Source organism: Delphinus delphis, chromosome 20 (assembly GCF_949987515.2).
Source record: "Delphinus delphis chromosome 20, mDelDel1.2, whole genome shotgun sequence".
Taxonomy (NCBI): Eukaryota; Metazoa; Chordata; class Mammalia; order Artiodactyla; family Delphinidae; genus Delphinus; species Delphinus delphis.
In genome coordinates this window covers 3,132,291-3,154,026 of record NC_082702.1, presented here as the reverse complement: position 1 = coordinate 3,154,026, position 21,736 = coordinate 3,132,291, and the positions used below count along the sequence as shown (strand labels likewise).

Here is a 21,736-nt window from a genome sequence, read left to right as displayed (position 1 = left end):
AGGCTGTGGCAGGAGCGGAAAAGAAAACATGGGCATGGTTCCCCCCAAGGCATTTCACTGGGGGACTTGGGGGCCCTTGTGTTTCCGGGGGGCTGGGATGTGGCAGGGAGGAGGGGCTGGCTCCTGGGGCTGGGAGTGGGGTCCTCTTGCCTCTGGAGGGTGTTGGCCAGAGTGGGGGAACCTGGTCTCCGCTGGTGCGGGAAGGAGGGAGTGTCTCAGTGTTTGCTCTGAGAAGACTGCATTGGGGGTTTGTGTCGGGAGGTGTATGAGCGTCCTGCGGATGCCCTAACACACTGTCGCAAACCTAGTGGCTTAAAACCATGCACAGGGTCTTCCCTGGTGGCACAGTGTTTAAGAATCCAGCTGCCAGTGCAGGGGAAACAGGTTCGAGCCCTGGTCCGGGAAGATCCCAATTGCCTGTGCGCCACAACTACTGAGCCTGCGCTCTAGAGCCCACGAGCCACAACTACTGAAGCCCACACGCCTAGAGCCCATGCGCTGCAAAGAGAAGCCACCGCAATGAGAAGCCTGTGCACCACAATGAAGTGTAGCCCCTGCTCGCCGCAACTAGAGAAAACCTGCGCACGGCAACAAAGACCCAGCGCAGCCATAAATAAATAAATAAATAAATTTTTAAAAACCCCAAAACCATGCACAGGGACTCTCTCGCAGTTCTGGGGATCAGAAGTCCAAGATGGGTCCCACGGGCTAAAGTCAAGGTGTTGCTTCTGGCAGCTCTAGAGGGAATCTGTTCCCATGCCTTTTCTGGCTTCTAGAGGTCTCCCAAATTCCTTGCCTTGTGGCCCACTCCTCCGTCTTTAAAGTGCATCGCCCTGCCCTCTGCCTCTATTGCCCCATCTCCTTCTGGCCCCGACCCTCCTGTCTCCCTCTTATAAGGACTCACTGCATAATCCAGGATCATCTCCCCCTCTGAAGATCCTTAACTCCACCACACCTACAAAGTCCCTTTCGCCCCAAGTCGCACAGTTGCAGGTTCTGCAGGTTAGGACGTCGGCGTCTTTGAGGCAGGGCACAGAGGGAGAGGCTTGGCCCCAGTGATGGCTCCTCCCGGGCTCCCCTCAAGGCCACGTTAACTGGGCCAGTGGTTGCAGCCACTGAGGCTGAGCCTGGGGCTGCCTCCGGCGCCCCCAGCACGCAGGCAGGGAGAGAGACACAGAACAGCGAGAGCTTCCCCCAGGGTTCCCCAGTGCCTGACACGCTGCACCTCGGTGAGGCCGCCTGCCCCTGGGCACTCACAGGAAGGCATCAGTGTCCCTATTTCCCGAAGGAGAAACTGAGGTCCGGGCACACAGTCACCCAAAGTCACAGGCAGCTGTGCTGGGGGATTTAACCCACATGGGGGAAAAAACCCTTAGGAGGGAAACTAAGAACTTTGTAAAAGCTCTCATAGTTGTTAAATACTAAAGTATATTATTTCTAAGATCTATTATAAATAACCTTTTTGTCCTCCAAATGACCTTGATAAAATTATCAGCAGCAAATTATAAAAGACTCTGGCTCAAGAAGAGAATATACATAGGAGTCCTTCCTCCCACCCCCAGCCAGGCAGCTTGTGGGATCTTAGTTCCCTGACCAGGGATTGAACCTGCACCCTCAGCAGTGAAAGCGCGAAGTCTTAATCACTGGACCGCCAGGGAATTCCCAACATAGGAGTCCTTTTGTTTATATATATATATATTTTTTTTGTTTGTTTGTTTGTTTGTTTGTTTGTTTGGCTGCACCAGGTCTTAGTTGCGGCATGCGGCATCTAGGTCCTTGACCAGGGATCGAACCCGGGCCCCCTTCATTGGGAGCGCAGATATTTAGCCACTTCCACCAGGGAAGTCCCAAGGAGTCCTTTTGAAATGAAAGCTATCAAATGTGATATAGTGTAATGTTAGGGAATAATTTTTAAAAAAACAAAACAAAACTCCTTGCCACCACTTGGGAGATCCTGTGTCCTGATTCCATCTTCCATTACCTCACTGGTAAAACTGGGATAAGAAGGTAGCGCAGAGGGGAAATTCTCCAAGCTCACACAGCGAGGAAGTGGCAAGGCCGGGGTCTGAACTTGAGATAGCATAGGCCCGAGATCAGGCCTTTGCTTCCCAGGCCCGCGCACCATCCAGCAATGCCAAAGGCAGCATCGGCACAGCGGTGGCATCCCGGTGGGCAGTGGCCGTGGCAGAGGCCCAGCCAGGTGCAGGGCTCAGGGTGGGGACCACCAGGCAGAGGTTGCCAGAGGTCCAGTCCCTTGGGAGTGTATTGTGAGCTGCAATCAGTGAGGCCAGTAGCAGCGGGTGGACCAGACGTCAAGGACCACCCATGCGCCTCACCACAGCTGAGGACAGGGCAGCGTGGACACAGGTGTGGGGACGTGACGGGCCCCCTGTGCTCCGCCCCCTGTGACTCTCCGTCTGTCTGTGACTCTCACCAGCTCTGGTGTTGTCTCTCCGTCCCCCTTGCTCTCTCCTCCTCTGCCCCCTGGCTCTCCTGCCCCTCGCTGGGTTGTCTGCAGCCCTCTCCTCTTCACTGTGTCTCTGATGACGCCTCCCACCACTCGTGTGCTTCTGGCTTCTCTCACCGTCTCTGTCCCTTTCACCACCTCTCGAGTGTCTCTCAGACTTTGACTGCCTCTCTGTCTTGGTCTGGGCAGACTCGTGTGTGTGTGTGTGTGTGTGTGTGTGTGTGTGTGTGTGTGTGTGTGACCGTGTGTCCCCTGGACATACGTGTAGTGTTGTGGGTTGGCATGGAAGGTTTCCTGTCCTGTTGCTCTCAGGCCCAGAGGGGAGGGCCCAGGGTCCCTTGGCAAGAGGCTAGGAGGGAGGTCTCTGGAGGATTGGAGGTCAGGACAGGCAGGGGGCCACCCCTGCATGGCTGGGGCATGACCTTTGCTAACCCAGCTCCAGGAGTGGGCTCATCCAAGCCATCAGAAGCCAAGGGCAACATCTGCTGGCCAGCTCTGTCCCACCGCCAGACCAGCCTGGAATACACTGGGGGCCACCGGCCGGCCGGCAGGGTCTGGCCTGGGGATGTTCCACCAGGGGGCGCCAACGTCCCAGGCTGGTGCTGGGACTCCCCGCTGGAGTGTCCTCAAGGTGTGGCCCCCACTTTTGAGCCCTCCTCCCCCTGTTTTCAATCTTGATAAGAGTTGCTCACAGCTCGGGGCTGGCTTCATCTGATGTTTGTTGAGGACCTGCACTTGCAGGTATGAGAAGGTATTCACAGGCTCCTTTCTCCTATCCCAGCCCTTGGAATTGGGGGTAGGTGGGGCGCATGTAATCATTCAACAAACATTTATGGGGACTTCCCTGGTGGTCCAGCGGTTACAACTCTGCGCTCCCAATGCAGGGGGTCGGGGTTAGATCCCTGGTCAAGGAACTAGATCCCGCATGCTGCAACTTAGAGCCCGCGTGCCACAACTAAAAGATGCCGCATGCCACAACTAAAAAAAAAAAAAGAGATCCTACATGCCGCAACGAAAGATCCCGCTCGCTCAAGGAAGATCCTGCGTGCCGCAACTAAGGCCCAGTGCAGCCAAATGAATAAATTTTTTTTTAAAAAAAGCATTTATGGAGCACCTGCTGTGTGCAGAAGCTGCGGATGCAGTGGTGAGCAAGACAAGCACCGTCTGTCCCTGTAGGAGTCTGGGAGGGAGACGTCTGTAAACAAGAAATTATGGTTCTGGATGTGCTGTGAGGATGCTGAGACTGGACAGTAAGTTGGAGGCCGGATGGGGCAGGGGTGCTACTTCAGTTGGAGAGGCCCTCTTTGAGAAGGTTATAATTGTCTTGCAACCTTAATGGAAGAGCTAGCAGCCAGGAGCTTCCCAGTCAGAGGGCACAGCAGGTGCAACGGCCCTGAGGCAGGAGCAAGCTTGAAGGGAGTGAGAGAGGGAGAGCGATGAGAGGAGGTGAAGTCAGAGAAGTGGATGGGGGCCAGACCCGCGGGGCTTTGTAGGCTAGGCAGAAGTTGGGTTATGAGGGCAAGAGTGATGGGGAGCCATGGAGGGTTTGGGACAGAGGTAGTTCCCGGAGCTCAGGGCCCTGCCCCAAACCTCCTTTGCAGGCCTCGCTGACCCTGCCCCTACATCCCTCTCCAGTGTGTGTGTGGGGGAAACTGAGGTGACAGGGCCAGGCTGGGAGCCCAAACAAGGCTTGTCCCTCCTTGCCTCCACCCTGCTATGCTGCAGCACTCTCTTCACCCAGTCCAAGAGGGACTTTGTTCCCCATAAAATTTATTGTAAAAATGTACAGGTGGCAGGTTCCTGGTGTCCCCAGCCCATAACTCAGAGGGGCCAACACTGTCGTATTTGTCTTACATCTTTTCTTCTGAGAAGAGTGATGGACTGAATTGTGTCTTCCCAAACTCATGTGTTGAAGTCCTAACCACCATACCTCAGAATGTGACTGTATTCACAGATAAGGTCTTTAAAGAGGTAATTAAATTAAAATGAGGTCAGTAGAGTGAGCCCTACTCCTATATGACTAGTGTCCCTACAAGAAGAGGAAATTTGGACACAGACAGGTGCAGAGGGGAGACCATGTGAGGACACAGGGAGAAGGTGGCCATCTGCAAGCCAAGAAGAGAGGCCTCAGGAGAAAACAACCCTGCTAACACCTTGATCTTGGACTTCCAGCCTCCAGAATAGTGAGAAAATAACTTTACGTTGTTTAAGCCACCCAGCCTGTGGCACTTTGTTATGGCAGCCCAAGCAAACCAACACAAGAAGTGTATTTGTTATCTGTGCTGCATAACAAATTGCCACAAACACAGTGGTGTAAAACAACGTGCATTAATTTTCTCACAGTCCCCGTGGGTCAGGAGTCCAGGCACCACAGCTGAGCTGGGTCCTTAGCTCAGGGTTTCACAAGGCTGCAATCAAGGTGCAGGCTGAGGTCAGGGTCCTCTTCCAAGCTCGCATGGCAGAATTCATTTCCTTGCATCTGTAGAACCCTTGGAGGCTGGTGTCTTCAAGGCCAGCAGGAGAATCACTGATATTCCACTGCTCTGACCTCTAGACCCAGCTTTAAAGATCTTGCCTGATTTGATCAGGCCCACCCAGGAAAATCTTCTTGTATTAGTCAGGGTTCTCCAGAGAAACAGAACCAATAGGCTCTATCTTTATCTATCTATTTATCTATCAGTCTATCTAGAGAGATTATATATATTACATATAGAAAGAAATCTAGGAAATTCCCTGGTGGTCCAGTGGTTAGGACTCCGCGCTTTCACTGCTGAGGGCCTGGGTTCCATTCCTGGTTGGGGAATTAAGATCCCGCCTGCCACGCAGCCAAAAAAACAAAAAACAAACAGAGGGGTCTGTTTTCCCCACACAGATGGGACCCTGTGAACTGTCCTCCTCCAGGGAGTCTGCCCTAGTTTCCCCCCAGGCTGGGTGAGGGGTCTCCTCTGGCTCCCATGCCCTGGGCAGCCTCCATGGGCTTCTGACGTGCATGTGAGACTCGCTAGATAGGCCTTGGTTGGAGCTGGACCCTGGGGCTGGAGACCCCGGCCTTGCCCCCAGTTAAGTCCCTTCCTGGTTGCAGGAATCACTTCCAGCTCTGTGCCTGGCCAAGAACCTTCAGAGAGCCTTTATTTACTGCCCCGCCAACCCCAGTGAACTGAGGATGATGCCCCTTCCATGTGGAGAGGCCTGGCAGGGCAGGGCAGGCTCGGGCACCCCATGAGAACCCCTAGAGATGCTGGAAAGGAGCATCCTCAGTCTGTGGGAGGCACAGCCTGGCCCCTTGTTTCCTTCTTCCTGGGACAGCTGACAGCTGTGACTTGGGGACTTCTCTTGCCTGCCCCCTACCCTCCCCCACACTTAAAGTGTATCTCTGCTCTTTTTACTCCACTTATGTGAAAAAGGATATTTTATTTTATTTTTTATTTATTTTTTTATTGGAGTAGAGTTGCTTTACACTGCTGTGTCAGTTGCTGCTGTACAGCACAGTGAATCAGCCAGACGTATACATATATCCCCTCTTTTCTGGATTTCCTTCCCATTTAGGTCACCACAGAGCACTGAGTACAGTTCCCTGTGCTCTACAGTAGGTTCTCATTAGTTCTCTATTTTATACATAGTAGTGTGTATATGTCAGTCCCAGTCTCCCAGTTCATCCCACCACCACACCCCACTTTCCCCCTTGTTATCCATACGTTTGTTCTCTACCTCTGTAGGATATTTTATTTTTAGTCTCTGGCCTTGGGAGTCCTGTCTTTGCCCCAGCCACCTCCTCTGGGGGGTTGGGTGAGGGCTGCTCCAGGGAGAGGTGTCCCCAACCCCAATCCTCTCTTCTCCAGTGAGTGCAGGCTGTGCTGTCACCAAGGTGTTGGACTGAGTGGCCAAAACCAGAATCGAATGTCCACACAGCAGGACAACCCCCACTTCTAGAGGGAAGGGAGGCTGGCCGAAAGGCTCAGGTGTCTGGGGTCCAGGAGCACTAGTGGGGGCACGGTGAGTGGGACCTGAGCCCCCTCCACACTCTGTAATCAGAGTGGGCAGGGCCCAGACTCTGGTCCTGGATGAGCCACTTTGGAGCTGGAGTGCCCCAGAAGCCTGGCACACGTCCCCCACTACCTGGAGTGTGGCTGGTAGGGATGGGTGAGGGAGAGTGGAGAAGAGGGAAGGGCCAGGCTCCCCAATTCCTACCAGGGTTTCTCCTCTCCTTCGACTACTTCCTTGGGATGGGGGTGCAGACCTTGCCAATCCTTTTGGCTGGGATGGGGGTAAATGCAGAGACACCCCCACGTGCACACAGGGCTTGTGGGACGTGAGTGACAACCTTGGGCCCAGGGAAGTGCTGGGTAGGTAGTCTTGGCCACCTTCAAAGACTGCAGTGCCCACTCCCATCCCTGTCCCCCATGGGAAGAATGGTTCACCTGGCTGGCAAGGCAGGGGGCTCAGAGGGACTGGGGCTGGATGGGATGCCTGATCTAGTGGGAGGGGTTGGGAAAAGTACCTGGGGCGGGGTGTTGTTGGCCAGAAATAAGAATGCCTGGGGGGACTTCCCTGCCAGTCCAGTGGTTAAGACTCTGCGCTTCCACTGCTGGGGGCGTGGGTTCAATCCCTGGTGTTTGATCCCCGATCAGGGAACTAAGATCCCGCGTGCTGTGTGGCGCGGCCAAAAAAAAAGGATGCCTGGGGACTGGACAGGCATATGTCCAGATGTTTGCTTAGTCCCACATCAAGCCTTCACCCACTGCCCCAGCTCTAGACATGCCCCCACGCCCATCTCTCCTGCTGTATTTTTTCTCTGAGACGCTTAGCAGCACATAGCATGGGATACGTGTTATTTATTTATTTATTTATTTTATTTATTTATTTTTAACATCTTTATTGGGGTATAATTGCTTTACAATGGTGTGTTAGTTTCTGCTTTATAACAAAGTGAATCAGCTATACATATACATATGATCCCATATCTCTTCCCTCTTGCTTCTCCCTCCCTCCCACCCTCCCTCTCCCACCCGCCCAGGCGGTCACATAGCACTGAGCCGATATCCCTGTGCCATGCGGCTGCTTCCCACTAGCTATCTACCTTACGTTTGTTAGTGTGTATATGTCCATGACCCTCTCTCGCCCTGTCACAGCTCACCCTTCCCCCTCCCCATATCCTCAAGTCCGTTCTCCAGTAGGTCTGTGTCTTTATTCCTGTCTTACCCCTAGGTTCTTCATGACATTTTTTTTTCTTCTTAAATTCCATACATATGTGGTAGCATACGGTATTTGTCTTTTTCTTTCTGACTTACTTCACTCTGTATGACAGACTCTAGGTCTATCCACCTCATTACAAATAGCTCAATTTCGTTTCTTTTTATGGCTGAGTAATATTCCATTGTATATATGTGCCACATCTTCTTTATCCATTCATCCGATGATGGGCACTTAGGTTGTTTCCATCTCCGGGCTATTGTAAATAGAGCTGCAATGAACATTTTGGTACATGACTCTTTTTGAATTTTGCTCTTCTCAGGGTATATGCCCAGTAATGGGATTGCTGGGTCATATGGTAGTTCTATTTGTGGTTTTTTAAGGAACCTCCATACTGTTCTCCATAGTGGCTGAACCAATTCACATTCCCACCAGCAGTGCAAGAGTGTTCCCTTTTCTCCACATCCTCTCCAGCATTTATTGTCTCTAGATTTTTTGATGATGGCCATTCTGACTGGTGTGAGATGATATCTCATTGTAGTTTTTTGTTGTTGTTGTTGTTGTTTTTTCATTGTAGTTTTGATTTGCATTTCTATAATGATTAACGATGTTGAGCATTCTTTCATGTGTTTGTTGGCAGTCTGTATATCTTCTTTGGAGAAATGTCTATTTAGGTCTTCTGCCCATTTTTGGATTGGGTTGTTTGTTTTTTTGTTATTGAGCTGTATGAGCTGCTTGTAAATTTTGGAGATTAATCCTTTGTCAGTTGCTTCATTTGCAAATATTTTCTCCCATTCTGAGGGTTGTCTTTTGGTCTTGTTTATGGTTTCCTTTGCTGTGCAAAAGCTTTGAAGTTTCATTAGGTCCCATTTGTTTATTTTTGTTTTTATTTCCATTACTCTAGGAGGTGGGTCAGAAAGGATCTTGCTGTGATTTATGTCATAGAGTGTTCTGCCTGTGTTTTCCTCTAAGAGTTTGATAGTTTCTGGCCTTACATTTAGGTCTTTAATCCATTTTGAGCTTATTTTTGTGTATGGTGTTAGGGAGTGATCTAATCTCATACTTTTACATGTATCTGTCCAGTTTTCCCAGCACCACTTATTGAAGAGGCTGTCCTTTCTCCACTGTACATTCCTGCTACCTTTATCAAAGATATGGTGTCCATATGTGCGTGGGTTTATCTCTGGGCTTTCTATCCTGTTCCATTGATCTATCTCTCTGTTTGTGTGCGCATAGCATGGGATGCGTGTTATTTATTATGTCTTGTTTATTGCCACCCTTCACCCCCTGTAGATTTTGTAAACTCACTGGGACCGAACTTTTGTTGCCCCCTCCCAAGCCCCCGTTGCTATATCCCAGCTCCTAGGGCAAGATCTGGGGAGGGTCCTGGGTAAGGACTGAGAGTCTGGACACTACAGAATCTGGACTGGGTGCCTCTGATAACTTTCTATGATATCTGTGTCAGCTGCAGAGGACTCCACATACAAGGCTCCATGAGAGGTCCAGCTCAGGGATGGATGGGGGGACAACTCCTCTTCCCGGCCGTGTCCCTGGAGAGCCAGACACGGTGTTAGCGTCCCATCACTCACACCACAGGGCTGTCACTGCTGTCTTGAAAATGAGCCTGTCAAATCTGCACTTTTTTTTTTCCTCCCCAAAGAGGCACCAGGCCCCGAGAGCGGGAGCCAGTTGCTCATAAGGGATCCTCCCTCCATCCCCAAGCCTCTGTTAGCGACCAGAGCCTGATGTGTTGCGGAGCCTTGGATACAGACCCCAGGGGGCAGGGCCTGCAGGTCTCTCCTCTTCCTAGCTTTCCCCTCTTTACTCCTTAACAGCTCAGAATTCTCCTCAGGTGTCCCTCCCCCACCCCACCCCCGCCCCGCCGCCCCCAGTGCCTCTGGCAGCTTCGTTTCTGGCAGGGGAGGTGAAAGCTGAAGTGAGAGGAACGTTTGGGCTGAGCTGGAAGCCAAGGGTTTTATATGCATGAATTCACTGCAGATTTCATAAAGACCCTGCCGGGCATCACGCCTGAGTCCCAGCCTGCCTGGGGGCCTTGGGAAACTGTATGGGAGGCTGTAAAAAGTCGCTCATTCAACAGAGTGCCGTCTGCTTCTGATTAAGCCCCTTGTTGGTTGTTGGGGACACCTGGGTGGCAAAGTCAGACCCCATCCGTCTGTCCTAGAACAGAGATGAGTGCCGCTGAGCATATAATGGGACCCCACCTAGCATAGGGGCTTTCCGGTAGTTGAGAAGGGACGCGGTAAGGGTAGCTGTCAGGCTGAAGAGGGTTGCCTTGGAATAGTGGTTCTCAACCAGGGGACCTGCAGCCAGGTCTGGAGACGGCTGTCATAACGTGTGGTGGAGGGGAGCCGGGTGGCGAGGAGGGCTGTTGGCCTCTAGTGGGTTAGGGTTAGGCCACTATGCTGCTAGCCACCCTACAAGGCACAAGACAGCCCCCACAGTAAAGAAAGACCCGCCCAAATGTCACCAGTGCCATGGTTGAGAAACTAGTTGGATGACTCGCAGAAAAGTCAGTTTGACTTAGAGGCCGAGGCTGGTGAGAGCTGAACATGGAAGGAGGGAGAGGGGATTCAGGACAGCCCCGTTTTCCCCTAAGCCCCCAGGCTGCGAAGGAGGCAGGGGTCCCTGGTGCCCTGGGCAGCCCCCTGCATAGCAGGGCCCAGTTTCCCCAACAGTCGCACTAGCGAGAATGCAACAGACGCCCGGGAACCGCAAGCACGTGGTACCTTTGCGGGGCAGGAAGCACTGCGGGCCTCAGTTTCCCCAACGGGGGAAAAAATGGGAGCCCCGAGGGCCTGGTCGTGGGGCCAGGCCAGGAGTGACCACATCCCTGGTGGGCGACGCCTGCTCGGGAACCGCGCCGCGGGAGAGGATTCTACCACAGACGAGAGGGAGTCGATGCTAATAAAGGGGAACGTGCGACCCTGCGTCCCAACCCAGTTTTCCCCGGCCTTAGGCCGACTCCCGCGACCGCCGCAAGGCCCGAGTGGTCGGGGTCCCGACAGTACTACAACTCCCAAGATGCCTCGCGCCGCCGACGCCAGGAAGGGCCGCCACAGCCGGCGGCCAATGGGGGGTACGGAGGCGGGGCCTCTGCGCACGTGGCGTTCTGACGCACTGACGGCGACGTCGGGGTTTGTGTGCGCGAGAGGCCGCCGATAAAGGTTGGGTGCCTCGCGCCGGGGGCCGTTGGGAGGGAGCGTGTCCCCGCCCCCTCCCCGGCCCCCACTCCTACACCGCCGCTGCAGGGGCCCCGCCTTCCCATCGATCCCCGCGGGAAGGCCCTGGGTCTCCCCAGCTCATTCCCCGGTCGGGGCCGCAGGTGAGAGACCGGAGGGGAGGGGGTGGGGGAGGGACCGGAGGGCGGAGACGTTGGGGAAACGGCGAACGTGAAACCGGAAGGGATGCCTTAAAGGGAAGGGCGCTACTTCACCTCCGACTTTTGTCCGCCGGGCCGGCTTCGACTCTTTAAAGGGCAAGGGGCTGCTTTTTAAAGGGGCGGGGCAGGTTGTGCAGTTTATAAAGAGCTTCCCGCTTCCATCACCCCCCGCCTCCCACCCCCCGAGAATAAATTGTCTCTTTAAAGGTCGGTGACAGTGTCCCAGGTACTGAAAGAAAAGCTTCTGAATCCTAGTGGCTTCAAAGCAGTCCCTAGTTTAGCTCAGAGAAGGTGAAGATGGTTGTGCAGGAGCAGGATGCTCTTAAAGGGGAAGTCGGGCCTGATTGGAAGGGTGTGGCCCGGCCTTTTGAAGAGTGTGCTCTTTACCAGATAAGATGGGTCCCGGCTCTTTCAGAGCACGGATGTCTCCTGTTTAAGGAATGCCGGCCCTCTGAAAGACACGTGCAGCTTCCTGGGGTAGCCTCTTAAAAGGATTTGCTTATATTTTAAAGGGGACGCTCATCTTTTTAAAGGGAATCTTTACGGCTTGTGCAAAGGGATGCCCAGCTTTCTTTCATTCAAGATATGTTCACTGAGTACTCACTCTGTGCCAGATATTATTCTAGGCGCTGGGATGCAACAGTGAACAAGATGCCACTAGCATCTAGTGGACCGGGGCCGGGGATACTGCTAACCAACTTGCAATGCAGGAAACAGCCCCCTGTCCAGCTCCAATATCAACAGTGCTGATGCTGGGAAACTCTGATTATAAAGTAGGTTAGAAGGTGATAAGCCCTATGAAGAGAAAAAATAAGTCAAGGAAAGAGAATGCGGCATGCTGGGAAGGGTTGCAGAGTTAGGTAGGGTGGTCAGGGAATAATTCCCCAAGATGACATTTCAGCAAAGACTTGGAGGTGAGGGAGGGAGCTTACTGGATATTGGAGGAAAGAGGGTACTAGGCAGGGGCCTGTGTGGGCCCCCAGGTGGGAGTGGGCATGCCTGACCCGGCCCTGTGACCATGGTGCTCTGAGGGTTGGAGAGGCTAGCAGGACAGTCAGGGAGGGAAGGAAGCCATAAGCCGTGGGAAGTCTGAAGTTTCTTGTAAGGGGTTCGTTTTCTGCTCTCAAATGGGAGCAGTGGAAGGCTTTAGCACAGAGGAATGAAATGGTCTGTCTGTGTTGGCAGTTTCCATTCAGCCTCTGTGTTGGGAACAGACTGGGGTTAGGAAGAGTAAGGGTGGAAACTAGGAGAGCTGTCAGAGGCTGTTGCAGTTGCCCAGGAGGGAGATGTTGGTGCCCTAGGAAAAGGTGGTAATGAGGGACTTGGTGGGAAGTGGCCAGAATCCAAGGATGCTCCTGCTCGAATAGGGGAATCGGCTGACAGACTGGTCATAGAGAGTGAGAGAAAAAGAGGAGGTGAGGATGCCCTGGGACTTATTCTTGCCTGAGCAAGAATAAAGGTGTTTTTGGAGATGGAGCAGACTGGGAGTGAAAGAGATATTTGTGGGGGACAGAGAGGGGAGAGAGCAGGAGCAAAAACTGGACTTAGGTTTTGGGCATGTTAAGTTTGAGTTGTCCATTAGGCATCCAAATGGCATAGTCTAGCAGGGGTGTAGGTTTCAAAGGACAGGTATCAAGTGGAGATCAATTTTGGAATTGTCCAATTTATAGATTGTGAAGTCCCAGGAGTGGGTGAGGGCTTCCAGGGAGAGTGTGGATACAGAATAGGAGGGTTGACAGAGCCCTGGACTCTCCTACATTCACAAGTAGGACTAGCACCCGAAACTGAGAAGGGTGGCAGGTGAGGAGCGCGGTATCCCAGAAGCCAAGGGGACTGGTTTAAGGAGAGAGAGAATAAGGCGTCCATTGACCACTGAGCAGAGACCACTGGATTTAGCAACTAGGAGGCCATGAGTGGAGGGGGCTGGGGGAGGATCTGATTGACAGGGTTTGAGATGGGAAAGAGCATGTATTGATGGCACTTTTAAGTTGCTTTGCTGCAAGGAGACAGAGAGAAATGAGGCCATAGCTGGAGGAGGAAGTGGGGCGAAGGGTTTTTGTTTTTTTAAAGATGGGAGGGCTTCCCTGGTGGTGCAGTGGTTAAGAATCCGCCTGCCAATGCAAGGGACATGGGTTCGAGCCCTGGTCCAGGAAGATCCCACATGCTGCGGAGCAACTAAGCCCATGTGCCACAACTACTGAGCCTGTGCTCTAGGGCCTGCGAGCCACAACTACTGAGCCTACGTGCCACAACTACTGAAGCCCACGCGCCTAGAGCCCGTGCTCCACAACAAGAGAAGGCACCGCAATGAGAGTACCGCACACCGCAACGAAGAGTAGCCCCTGCTCGCCACAACTAGAGAAAGCCCGTGCACAGCAACGAAGACCTAACGCAGCCAAAAAAATGTTTTTAAAAGTTACAAAGATGGGAGACCTGGCTTGTGGGTACACTGATGGGAACGGTCCAGGAGATGAGGAGAATCACTGTAGGTGGGAAGTCAGAGCCTTTAGGCCCAGAAGTAGGCAGGTGGGAGGGGGTAGTGCAGGGTTTCTCAACCTCAGCACCACTGGCATTTTGAACTGATTGTTCTTTGCTGTTTGGGGTTGGGGGTGGTGCTGTAGTGTGCATCGTAGGACGTTGAGCAGCATCCCTGGCCTCTGCCCACTAGATGCCAGGGGCATCTGCTCCTCCAGTCGACAGCCAGATAACCAGAACAGTCTCCAGGCATTGCCACATGTCTGCTGGGGTGGAGGGCGTGGTGGTGGTGGTCGAGGGAGCTTCCACTGCCCCATGAGAGCCACCAGTGTAGTTGTTGGAAGATGGGAATGTTCTCTTCTGGTTGCTTTTATTTTCTCAGCGACAAGATCAATGGCAGGGTCACCTGCTAAGAGCAAGAGGGGATAGGAGAGAGATTTGAGGCAAGTATCACCTGGTGGGGTGGGTGAGTGGACCAGAGAAATGCAGCATGAGCAGTGCAGGGTGTTGGGGAAGGAGCTTTGAGATCCTTGGGCATGAATGCAAAAGGAGGCTGAGGCCAGCCAGTTTCCAGTCACCAGCAGCATCTGTGCTGTATAAGGGGGGCAGTGAGGGTGTGGATGAGGGGGCGGAGGATGCAGAGCCCACAGGATCAATGGGTGGTAGATATGGTTGAACCTAGGGGTTCTGGGTTAGGGTCCCAAGAGGGAGTGGCGGAGCAGGATGAGTGGCGGTGGAGAGCGGATGCTCACAGAGGCTTTGTCTGTAGTGAAAGGTTTGGGGGATGGCAGCGGAAGCGGGTATTGAGGCAGGATGGGGAGGAGGTCTTTAGAGGGACCAGAGGATCCAAAGCGCGTGCTAGAGACCCCAGCCTTCTTCAAAGACACTGCCTGTCTCTAGAGGGGCTGAACATAGCCGGAAAGGCAGCACCTGGCCTCATAAAGGCCACATCCAGTGGTCCAGCCTCCTGGAGGAGATGGCTGGCATGGTGGTGGTGGGGGGTAACCAGCTCTTCCCAATTTGCCATAAGTTTCCCTTTTAGCACCCAAAGCCTTCCATCGTGGGAAGCCTCTCCAGCCAGAGCTGACCTGGACTCTAGGAAGCCGTAATCCTAAGGGATGTGTCCCGTGCCTCTTACAGAGCCAGCCCATGGGTTTGGGGTTGAGATAACCCGGTGTGTGGGCGGAGGTGGGGGGACCACCCGCCCTCGCCTGACCCAGAATCCCTCCTCAGGTGTGATGGTCGGCTCCCACGCGGACATGGCGCCGGCCTCTACCGCAGAGGGGGCCGGGGAAAAGCCGGGCCCCGCAGCTCCTGCCCCCACGGCCCAGTATGAGTGTGGGGAGTGCGGCAAGTCCTTCCGGTGGTCGTCCCGGCTCCTGCACCACCAGCGCACGCACACGGGCGAGCGTCCCTACAAGTGCCCCGACTGCCCCAAGGCCTTCAAGGGCTCCTCGGCCCTGCTTTACCACCAGCGGGGCCACACGGGCGAGCGGCCCTACCAGTGCCCCGACTGCCCCAAGGCCTTCAAGCGCTCGTCGCTGTTGCAGATCCACCGCAGTGTGCACACTGGCCTGCGGGCCTTCACCTGCGGCCAGTGCGGCCTGGCCTTCAAGTGGTCGTCCCACTACCAGTACCACCTGCGCCAGCACACGGGCGAGCGGCCCTACCCCTGCCCAGACTGCCCCAAGGCCTTCAAGAACTCGTCCAGCCTGCGGCGCCACCGGCATGTGCACACGGGTGAGCGGCCCTACACCTGCGGCGTGTGCGGCAAGAGCTTCACGCAGAGCACCAACCTGCGGCAGCACCAGCGCGTGCACACGGGCGAGCGGCCCTTCCGCTGCCCGCTCTGCCCCAAGACCTTCACACACTCGTCCAACCTGCTGCTGCACCAGCGCACCCACGGCAGCGCCGCCGCCCCCGCCGCGGGCGCCGCCCCCGCCCCTCCGCCGCGGGAGCCCGGCGGCAAGGTCTTGGTCTCAGAGGCCTACCTACAGCGGCCCCTCCAACCCCCCAGCCCGCCGGCGCCCCCGCCGCCCGCGCCCCCGCCCGTGGTGCCCGAGCTCTTTCTGGCCGCGGCCGAGACCACGGTGGAGCTGGTGTACCGCTGCGACGGCTGCGAGCTAGGCTTCGGTAGCGAGGAGTTGCTCTTGGAGCACCAGCCCTGTCCCGGGCCGGAGGCGCCGCCCCCGCCCGCGGACGCGCCCTCGGAGCCGCGGAAGGCCGACCCTCCCCCGCCGCCCTCACTGTCCCCGCCGTCCCCCCTGCCGCAGCCCCCTCCCGCCGCCTCTGCCCCTGGCTTCGCCTGCCTCCCCTGCGGGAAGTCCTTCCGGACGGTGGCCGGCCTCTCCCGCCACCAGCACAGCCACGGGGCGGCCGGCGGGCAGGCGTTCCGCTGCGGCAGCTGTGACGGCGCCTTCCCGCAGCTGGCCAGCCTCCTGGCGCACCAGCAGTGCCACGTGGAGGAGGCAGCGGCCGGGCGCCCGCCCCCCCAGGCCGAGGCTGCCGAAGTCACCTGTCCCCAGGAGCCGCTCGCCCCCGTCCCCGCCCCGCCCGCTCCCGCGCCCGCCCCGGCTTCCGCGGAGCGACCCTATAAATGCGGCGAGTGCGGCAAGGCCTTCAAGGGCTCATCGGGGCTGCGCTACCACCTGCGGGACCACACGGGCGAACGGCCCTACCAGTGCGGCGAGTGTGGCAAGGCCTTCAAGCGCTCGTCGCTGCTGGCCATCCACCAGCGCGTGCACACCGGCCTACGGGCCTTCACCTGCGGCCAGTGCGGCCTTACCTTCAAGTGGTCGTCGCACTACCAGTACCACCTGCGGCTGCACTCGGGCGAGCGGCCCTACGCTTGCGGGGAGTGCGGCAAAGCCTTCCGCAACACGTCGTGCTTGCGGCGCCACCGGCACGTGCACACGGGCGAGCGGCCCCACTCCTGCGGCGTGTGCGGCAAGAGTTTCGCCCAGACCTCCAACCTGCGGCAGCACCAGCGCGTGCACACGGGCGAGCGGCCCTTCCGCTGCCCGCTCTGCCCCAAGACCTTCACACACTCGTCCAACCTGCTGCTGCACCAGCGCACGCACTCGGCCGAGCGCCCCTTTGCCTGCCCCATCTGCGGCCGCAGCTTTGTCATGGCCGCCTACCTGCAGCGGCACCTGAGGACGCATGCCCCGGCCAATGCCGCTTCTGGCCCCGCAGCCCCCGGCGCCGGCCCCCAGCCCCCTGCCCCACTGGCTGCCGCCCCAGCCCCGTCCGCCACCCAAGATGTCCACGTTCTACCCCACCTCCAGGCCACACTCTCCCTAGAGGTGGCAGGAGTCACGGCCCAGGCCCCGCCCCCTGGCCCAGCAGCCCCCAACTCCCAGACGTTTCTCCTGGTGCAGACTGCTCAGGGCCTCCAGCTGATCCCCAGCAGCGTCCAGCCCCCCACACCCCCGCCTCCCCCCGCCCCCCCCAAGCTCATCTTGCTGCCCTCCTCCAGTACTGGTGGTGGGGGCAGCGGTGCAAGGCAGGGCCCACGGGCAGTGGGGAAAGCTGGGCAGGGGGCTGGAGTAGTCTGGCTGCCAGGCCCTGGGGGGCTAGGGGTGCAGGGAGGGAGCAACACCGGGGCCAGCGCGGGAGCGCAGAGCCTCATAGTTCTGCAGAATGTGGGGGCTGGGGAGGCAGGGCCACAGGAAGTGAGCGGGGTCCAGCTCCAACCCCTTCGGCCAGCCCCGGAACTGACCACGGTCCAGCTCCAGCCGGCCCCGGAGGTGACCACGGTCCAGCTCCAGCCGGCCCCAGAGGTGACCACGGTACAGCTCCAGCCGGCCCAGGAGGTGACCACGGTACAGCTCCAGCCTGTAACGGGTCAGCTGTCCAATTCCAGTGGGGGAGCCGTCACCACTGAGGCGCCTAATCTGCTGGTGGTTCAGAGTGGGGCAGCGGAGGAGTTGCTGGCGGACCCCGGCCCGGGGGAGCCCGGTGACGGTGAGGCCAGCACTGGTGTGGTCCAGGATGTGCTCTTTGAGACGCTGCAGACGGAGGAGGGGCTGCAGAGTGTCCTGGTGCTGAGCGGGGCTGATGGGGAGCAGACCCAGCTGTGTGTGCAGGAGGTAGAGACCTTACCCTCGGGGCTGGCTGAGCCGCCAACCCCTGGCCCAACGGGACAGAAACTGCTCATTATCCGCAGTGCCCCGGCCACCGAGCTGCTGGAGAATGGCAGCGTTGGGGGAGGCGCCGCTGCGCTGCAGCTGCTGGCCCCACCACCACCTGGCCCAGGCTCTGCTCCCGCGGGCGTCCCTGCGGCTCCTGCCTCCCAGATGGTACAAGTGGTCCCTGCAGGAGCTGCACCTGGGGGCATGACCCCACAGGGCCTACCCTCCATCCAGTTTGTCCAGACTCTGCCCGCAGTCCAGCTGGTGCACACGTTTTGAGTAGAACCACTGGTACCCCTTCCCGCCCCACACAGAGACCCCGACTCACTGTCAGCCTGGGCTGGGCTGAGCTGGGGGGAGGGGAACTGCAGGCTGGGCTTGCTAATAAAGACCAGAATCTCCGCTCCTGTGTTCTGTTTTATTTGTGGTTTGGGAGATCACTGTCATGGCCATAGCCACCACTTGGGAACTTGGAGTCTCATGTCTTGCTTCCTGGTTCGCAGGTGACTTGCTTTGCGTCTTGGGGCCAGCCACTTCTCCTATGTGGGCTCTGTTTATCCTTTTTAAAAAAGGGATGCAACGGTCACTATATGGGGGAGGCGTTGGAATCTAGAATCCTGGTTCTGCCACTTGTTCTCTGTAAGTCACCCCACCCCTCCTCTCACGGAAAAATGGGTGGGTGGGAATGCCCATTCCGAATGTCACTGAGAGCCGGGGTGGGTTGGTTTGGGGTGGGGCAGTTTGGGAGCCAGTGGGCTCAAGATGCTGACGCGGCCCCTCCCGCGAAGGCCCTGGAACCTAAGAGAACCACTGAGTTCACCGCCCCGCCCCCACCCCCTGCGCTCAGGTTGCTTAGGAACCAGGGGACGTCGGGAAGCAAGCGTGCGTTCAGCGCGCGACCGGTAAGTACCGCTCCCCGCCCCCACCCCGCCGGGTCCCCCGCTGCCATCCCCAGCCCCTTCCCCCGCCAGCGTCCTACAGGCCCCCTTTCTCTGTTGCTCCTCCCCTTGCAGGGTTGCCGCTCCCCGCCTTAGTCCATTCCCAGCCCACGCCCAAACTCTCCCCCCACCCGCTGCCAGAAGGTTGGCAACAGTTGCTAAGGCCGAGAGCAGGCACCGCCCCGCCCCGAGTGCGCTAGTCTGACGTCACTTCCGCCGACGACCCCCTTCTCAACCCTGCTCCCCCCGCACCTTGTCAAAAGCGAAGCGACCCACAGAGGTGCTTGCAAGTCCTTGTTCCTGCGACAGACGCCCTTCGGGGGCGATTGGGGCAGAGAGGCTCTGGGCACTGGGGGGTGGGGAGCGGGGTCCATTTTCTGCCCGTGGGGGTAGTTTCGCTCACCCCCAGGGACGCCCCGGAACCTGGAAGGGAGCCCGGTGTTGGCAGGTGTTGGCGTGCACCGGGCATTTAGGCGTAGATCGCTGGACACCACTGGGGGCCGGGGGGCACCCCGAGAGACTTTAGAAAGGTCGATGGGTTGACGGGGAAGCTTGTCCTGTCTCGGACCTCTCTTGGGACCTGACCTGGGACATACTGTTGCGTGATCCGCAGCTCTGGGGCGCTTTGGGGACGAGAGGTGCCCTCCTGACGCTGACCGGCTTGTTTTCGCCAGGTGCACGCCTGCTCCCTTGGGGGCGCGGGAGCCTGGGGGCTGCCATGGCCCCCAGCCACCTGTCGGTGCGGGAGATGAGGGAAGATGAGAAACCCTTAGTGCTGGAGATGCTGAAGGTGAGAGCGGGCCGGGGCGCCAGTGAGCCTGGGAGGGTGGGGTGGAGGGTACCAGTGAGGGGGGGCCGGGACACCAGTGAACCTGGGAGGGGACGGGGACACCTGTGAGCCTGGGAGGGGGCGGGGACAGAATGAGGGGATACCAATGAGCCTGGTGGGGCGGGGACACCAGTGAGTCTGGGGGAGGGTACCAGGGAGGGGGGGCCTGGACACCAGTGAGCCTGGGAGGGGGCGGGGACAGAATGAGGGGGCACCAATGAACATGGGGGTGGGGCGGGGACACACCACGGAGCCTGGGAGGGGGCAGGGGCGGCATTTTGAGTGGCTTCAGTCACCTTCCTGAGCCAGCCGTGACCCCCCGGCGAGCAGTCTTTTGCTGCTCCTAAGAGGGCCCTTGGGCCCTCCTCTGTCTAGTTCTTTCTCCCTACCCTGGGGATCAAAAAGCGTTTTCACCGCTGTAGGGCTGACACACCAACTCCTTCCCTATCCTCCGCACTTCCAGTCTTCCCTACGCCCCAGCCTCCTGCTTTTCAAAGTAGAGCCCTTGGGCCTCAGCCTGGCACTCGAGGACGCCCCAGGCGCCCCTCCAGCTTTCTCTCTTGCTTGGGTCAGCTCCTCCATCCAGCCTCCCCTGATGCCTGCCTCTCCACTGAAGTGGGAGCCCTCACAGTTCCTAATTCACTAGCTCACTCATTCAGAGCCCAGTGTGCCAGCCATGTGGTCCTGGACCCTCCGCCACAGGCCTCAGCTCACTGCCTTCCTTTCTCCTCCGGCAACCCTGGCCCCGGATCCCTCCTGGGCAGGGCCTGCCTCCTCCCTGCCCCGTTCCTGCTGCCCACGGGAGCCCCCCCACTCTGACTGCTCCTCCTGCCTGCAGGCTGGTGTGAAGGACACAGAGAACCGCGTGGCCCTCCACGCCCTGACGCGGCCACCGGCCCTGCTCCTCCTGGCGGCAGCCAGCAGCGGCCTGCGCTTCGTCCTGGCCTCTTTCGCCCTGGCCCTCCTCCTGCCCGTGTTCCTGGCCGTGGCGGCCATGAAGCTGGGCCTGCGGGCCCGGTGGGGCTCGCTGCCCCCGCCGGGCGGGCTGGGGGGGCCCTGGGTGGCAGTGCGGGGCTCAGGGGATGTGTGCGGGGTCCTGGCCCTGGCCCCAGGCTCCAGCGCTGGAGACGGGGCCCGGGTCACCCGCCTCTCTGTGTCTCGCTGGCACCGCCGCCGAGGCGTGGGCAGGCGGCTGCTGGCCTTTGCCGAATCCCGGGCTCGAGCCTGGGCGGGCGGCATGGGGGAGCCCCGGGCCCGGCTAGTGGTCCCGGTGGCCGTGGCAGCGTGGGGCGTGGCCGGGATGCTTGAGGGCTGTGGCTACCAGGCCGAGGGGAGCTGGGGTTGCATGGGCTACACGCTGGTGAGGGAGTTCAGCAAGGAACTATGACGCCAGACGCTGGAGGAAGGAAAACCAGCGCTTAGTGAGCACCTACGGTGTGCAGACACTTTCACACCGTCCTTCCATGAATCCCCAGCCCACCCAGGGCCCAGAAACTGAGGCCTGCAGAGGGCAAGAGACCCCACCACAGCCTGACGTCTGTCTGTAATGTTTGAACTTCTCAGAGAGGTCGGCCCATCTAACCCCTGCCTCAGATTCTGTCTGCACTGAGAAGTCTCCCCATCTGCCTGTCTGTCAAGCCTGTGCCGTTTGTGCTATGAGCCTGGGAGAGACGTGGGGCAGGAGGAGAGGAGGCCGAGCAAGCCTGCCCCCCACCCCGACCAGGGTTAGGACTTAAGCAGGGGCACCCCAAACCGGGACAAGGCCCCCAGGGAATGGGGTGGGGCTTGATGCTGTGCTTGGAGTGGGTGAGGCTGCAGAGGCAGAGAGGGTGAGGGGCGCCTCTGCAGGGGAGGGTCGTCTGCCTGGAGAGCCCCAGGGGAGGGAGGGGGGTGGTGGGCACAGTGCTGCCCTCCCGGCCAGCCCCTCCCCGGGAAGGTGAGAGCCCAGAGGGGCAGGCAGACCCATCTGGTTTTTAACACCCGTTTGTTAATAAAGCCTGAAACTGCTGTTTGCCTGTCTCCCTCTCTCTGATGCCTTTTCCAGTCTGTCTCCGAGGCCCCCCTTCCGTCTGGCTCCTCCTTCCCCGAGGTTGACATTAATTGTTGGCAGCGGGGGTGCTGGACTGGGGGCAGGGGAGGCAATGAGCTCAAGGCAGCCCTGCTCCCTGCCAGCCCTCTGACTCAGGCTCCCCATTACCGAAGTTTTTCCGCCTCACAGCTGCTTAGTGCAGAGAGAGAGAGAGAGAGAGAGAGAGAGAGAGTGTGTGTGTGTGTGTGTGTGTGTGCGTGCGTGTGTGTAGTCGC

The 21,736-nt window shown here is 57.9% G+C and overlaps 2 protein-coding genes across 6 annotated transcripts in view; both read left to right on the top strand.

Annotated features, from left to right (window-relative positions):
- The window catches only part of ZNF628 (zinc finger protein 628), a 62,700-nt gene extending 44,637 nt beyond the window's left edge, over positions 1-18,063 (top strand). For 3 of the 4 annotated variants that reach the window (XM_060000122.1, XM_069540226.1, XM_060000121.1), the window contains one exon: positions 14,766-18,063. In XM_060000122.1, coding sequence (XP_059856105.1) covers positions 14,771-17,944 — 3,174 coding nt within the window. In that variant the 5' untranslated portion in view covers positions 14,766-14,770 and the 3' untranslated portion in view covers positions 17,945-18,063. Of the gene's footprint in view, positions 1-10,818; positions 11,001-14,765 lie in introns of those variants that run through there. The other variant, XM_060000120.1, reaches the window with a different exon arrangement.
- A 462-nt stretch (positions 18,064-18,525) lies between these two features.
- On the top strand, positions 18,526-21,451 carry NAT14 (N-acetyltransferase 14 (putative)). Of its 2 annotated transcripts, none has more exons than XM_060000130.1 (3): positions 18,526-18,567; positions 19,278-19,393; positions 20,271-21,451. In XM_060000130.1, the coding sequence occupies exons 2-3, from the start codon at positions 19,322-19,324 to the stop codon at positions 20,817-20,819; spliced, it is 621 nt and encodes a 206-aa protein (XP_059856113.1). In that variant the 5' UTR covers positions 18,526-18,567; positions 19,278-19,321; the 3' UTR covers positions 20,820-21,451. The 2 variants fall into 2 exon arrangements, with proteins under 2 accessions (XP_059856113.1, XP_059856112.1); XM_060000129.1 differs by lacking the exon at positions 18,526-18,567 and adding an exon at positions 18,758-18,883.
- Positions 21,452-21,736: the final 285 nt, after the last annotated feature.

Bases quoted from the DNA above. Each gene is read 5' to 3' on its own strand.
- NAT14 (XM_060000130.1), top strand. From the start codon at position 19,322: ATGGCCCCCAGCCACCTGTCGGTGCGGGAGATGAGGGAAGATGAGAAA. The intron at 19,394-20,270 runs GTGAGAGCGGGC...TCCTGCCTGCAG, and splicing joins TAGTGCTGGAGATGCTGAAG to GCTGGTGTGAAGGACACAGA.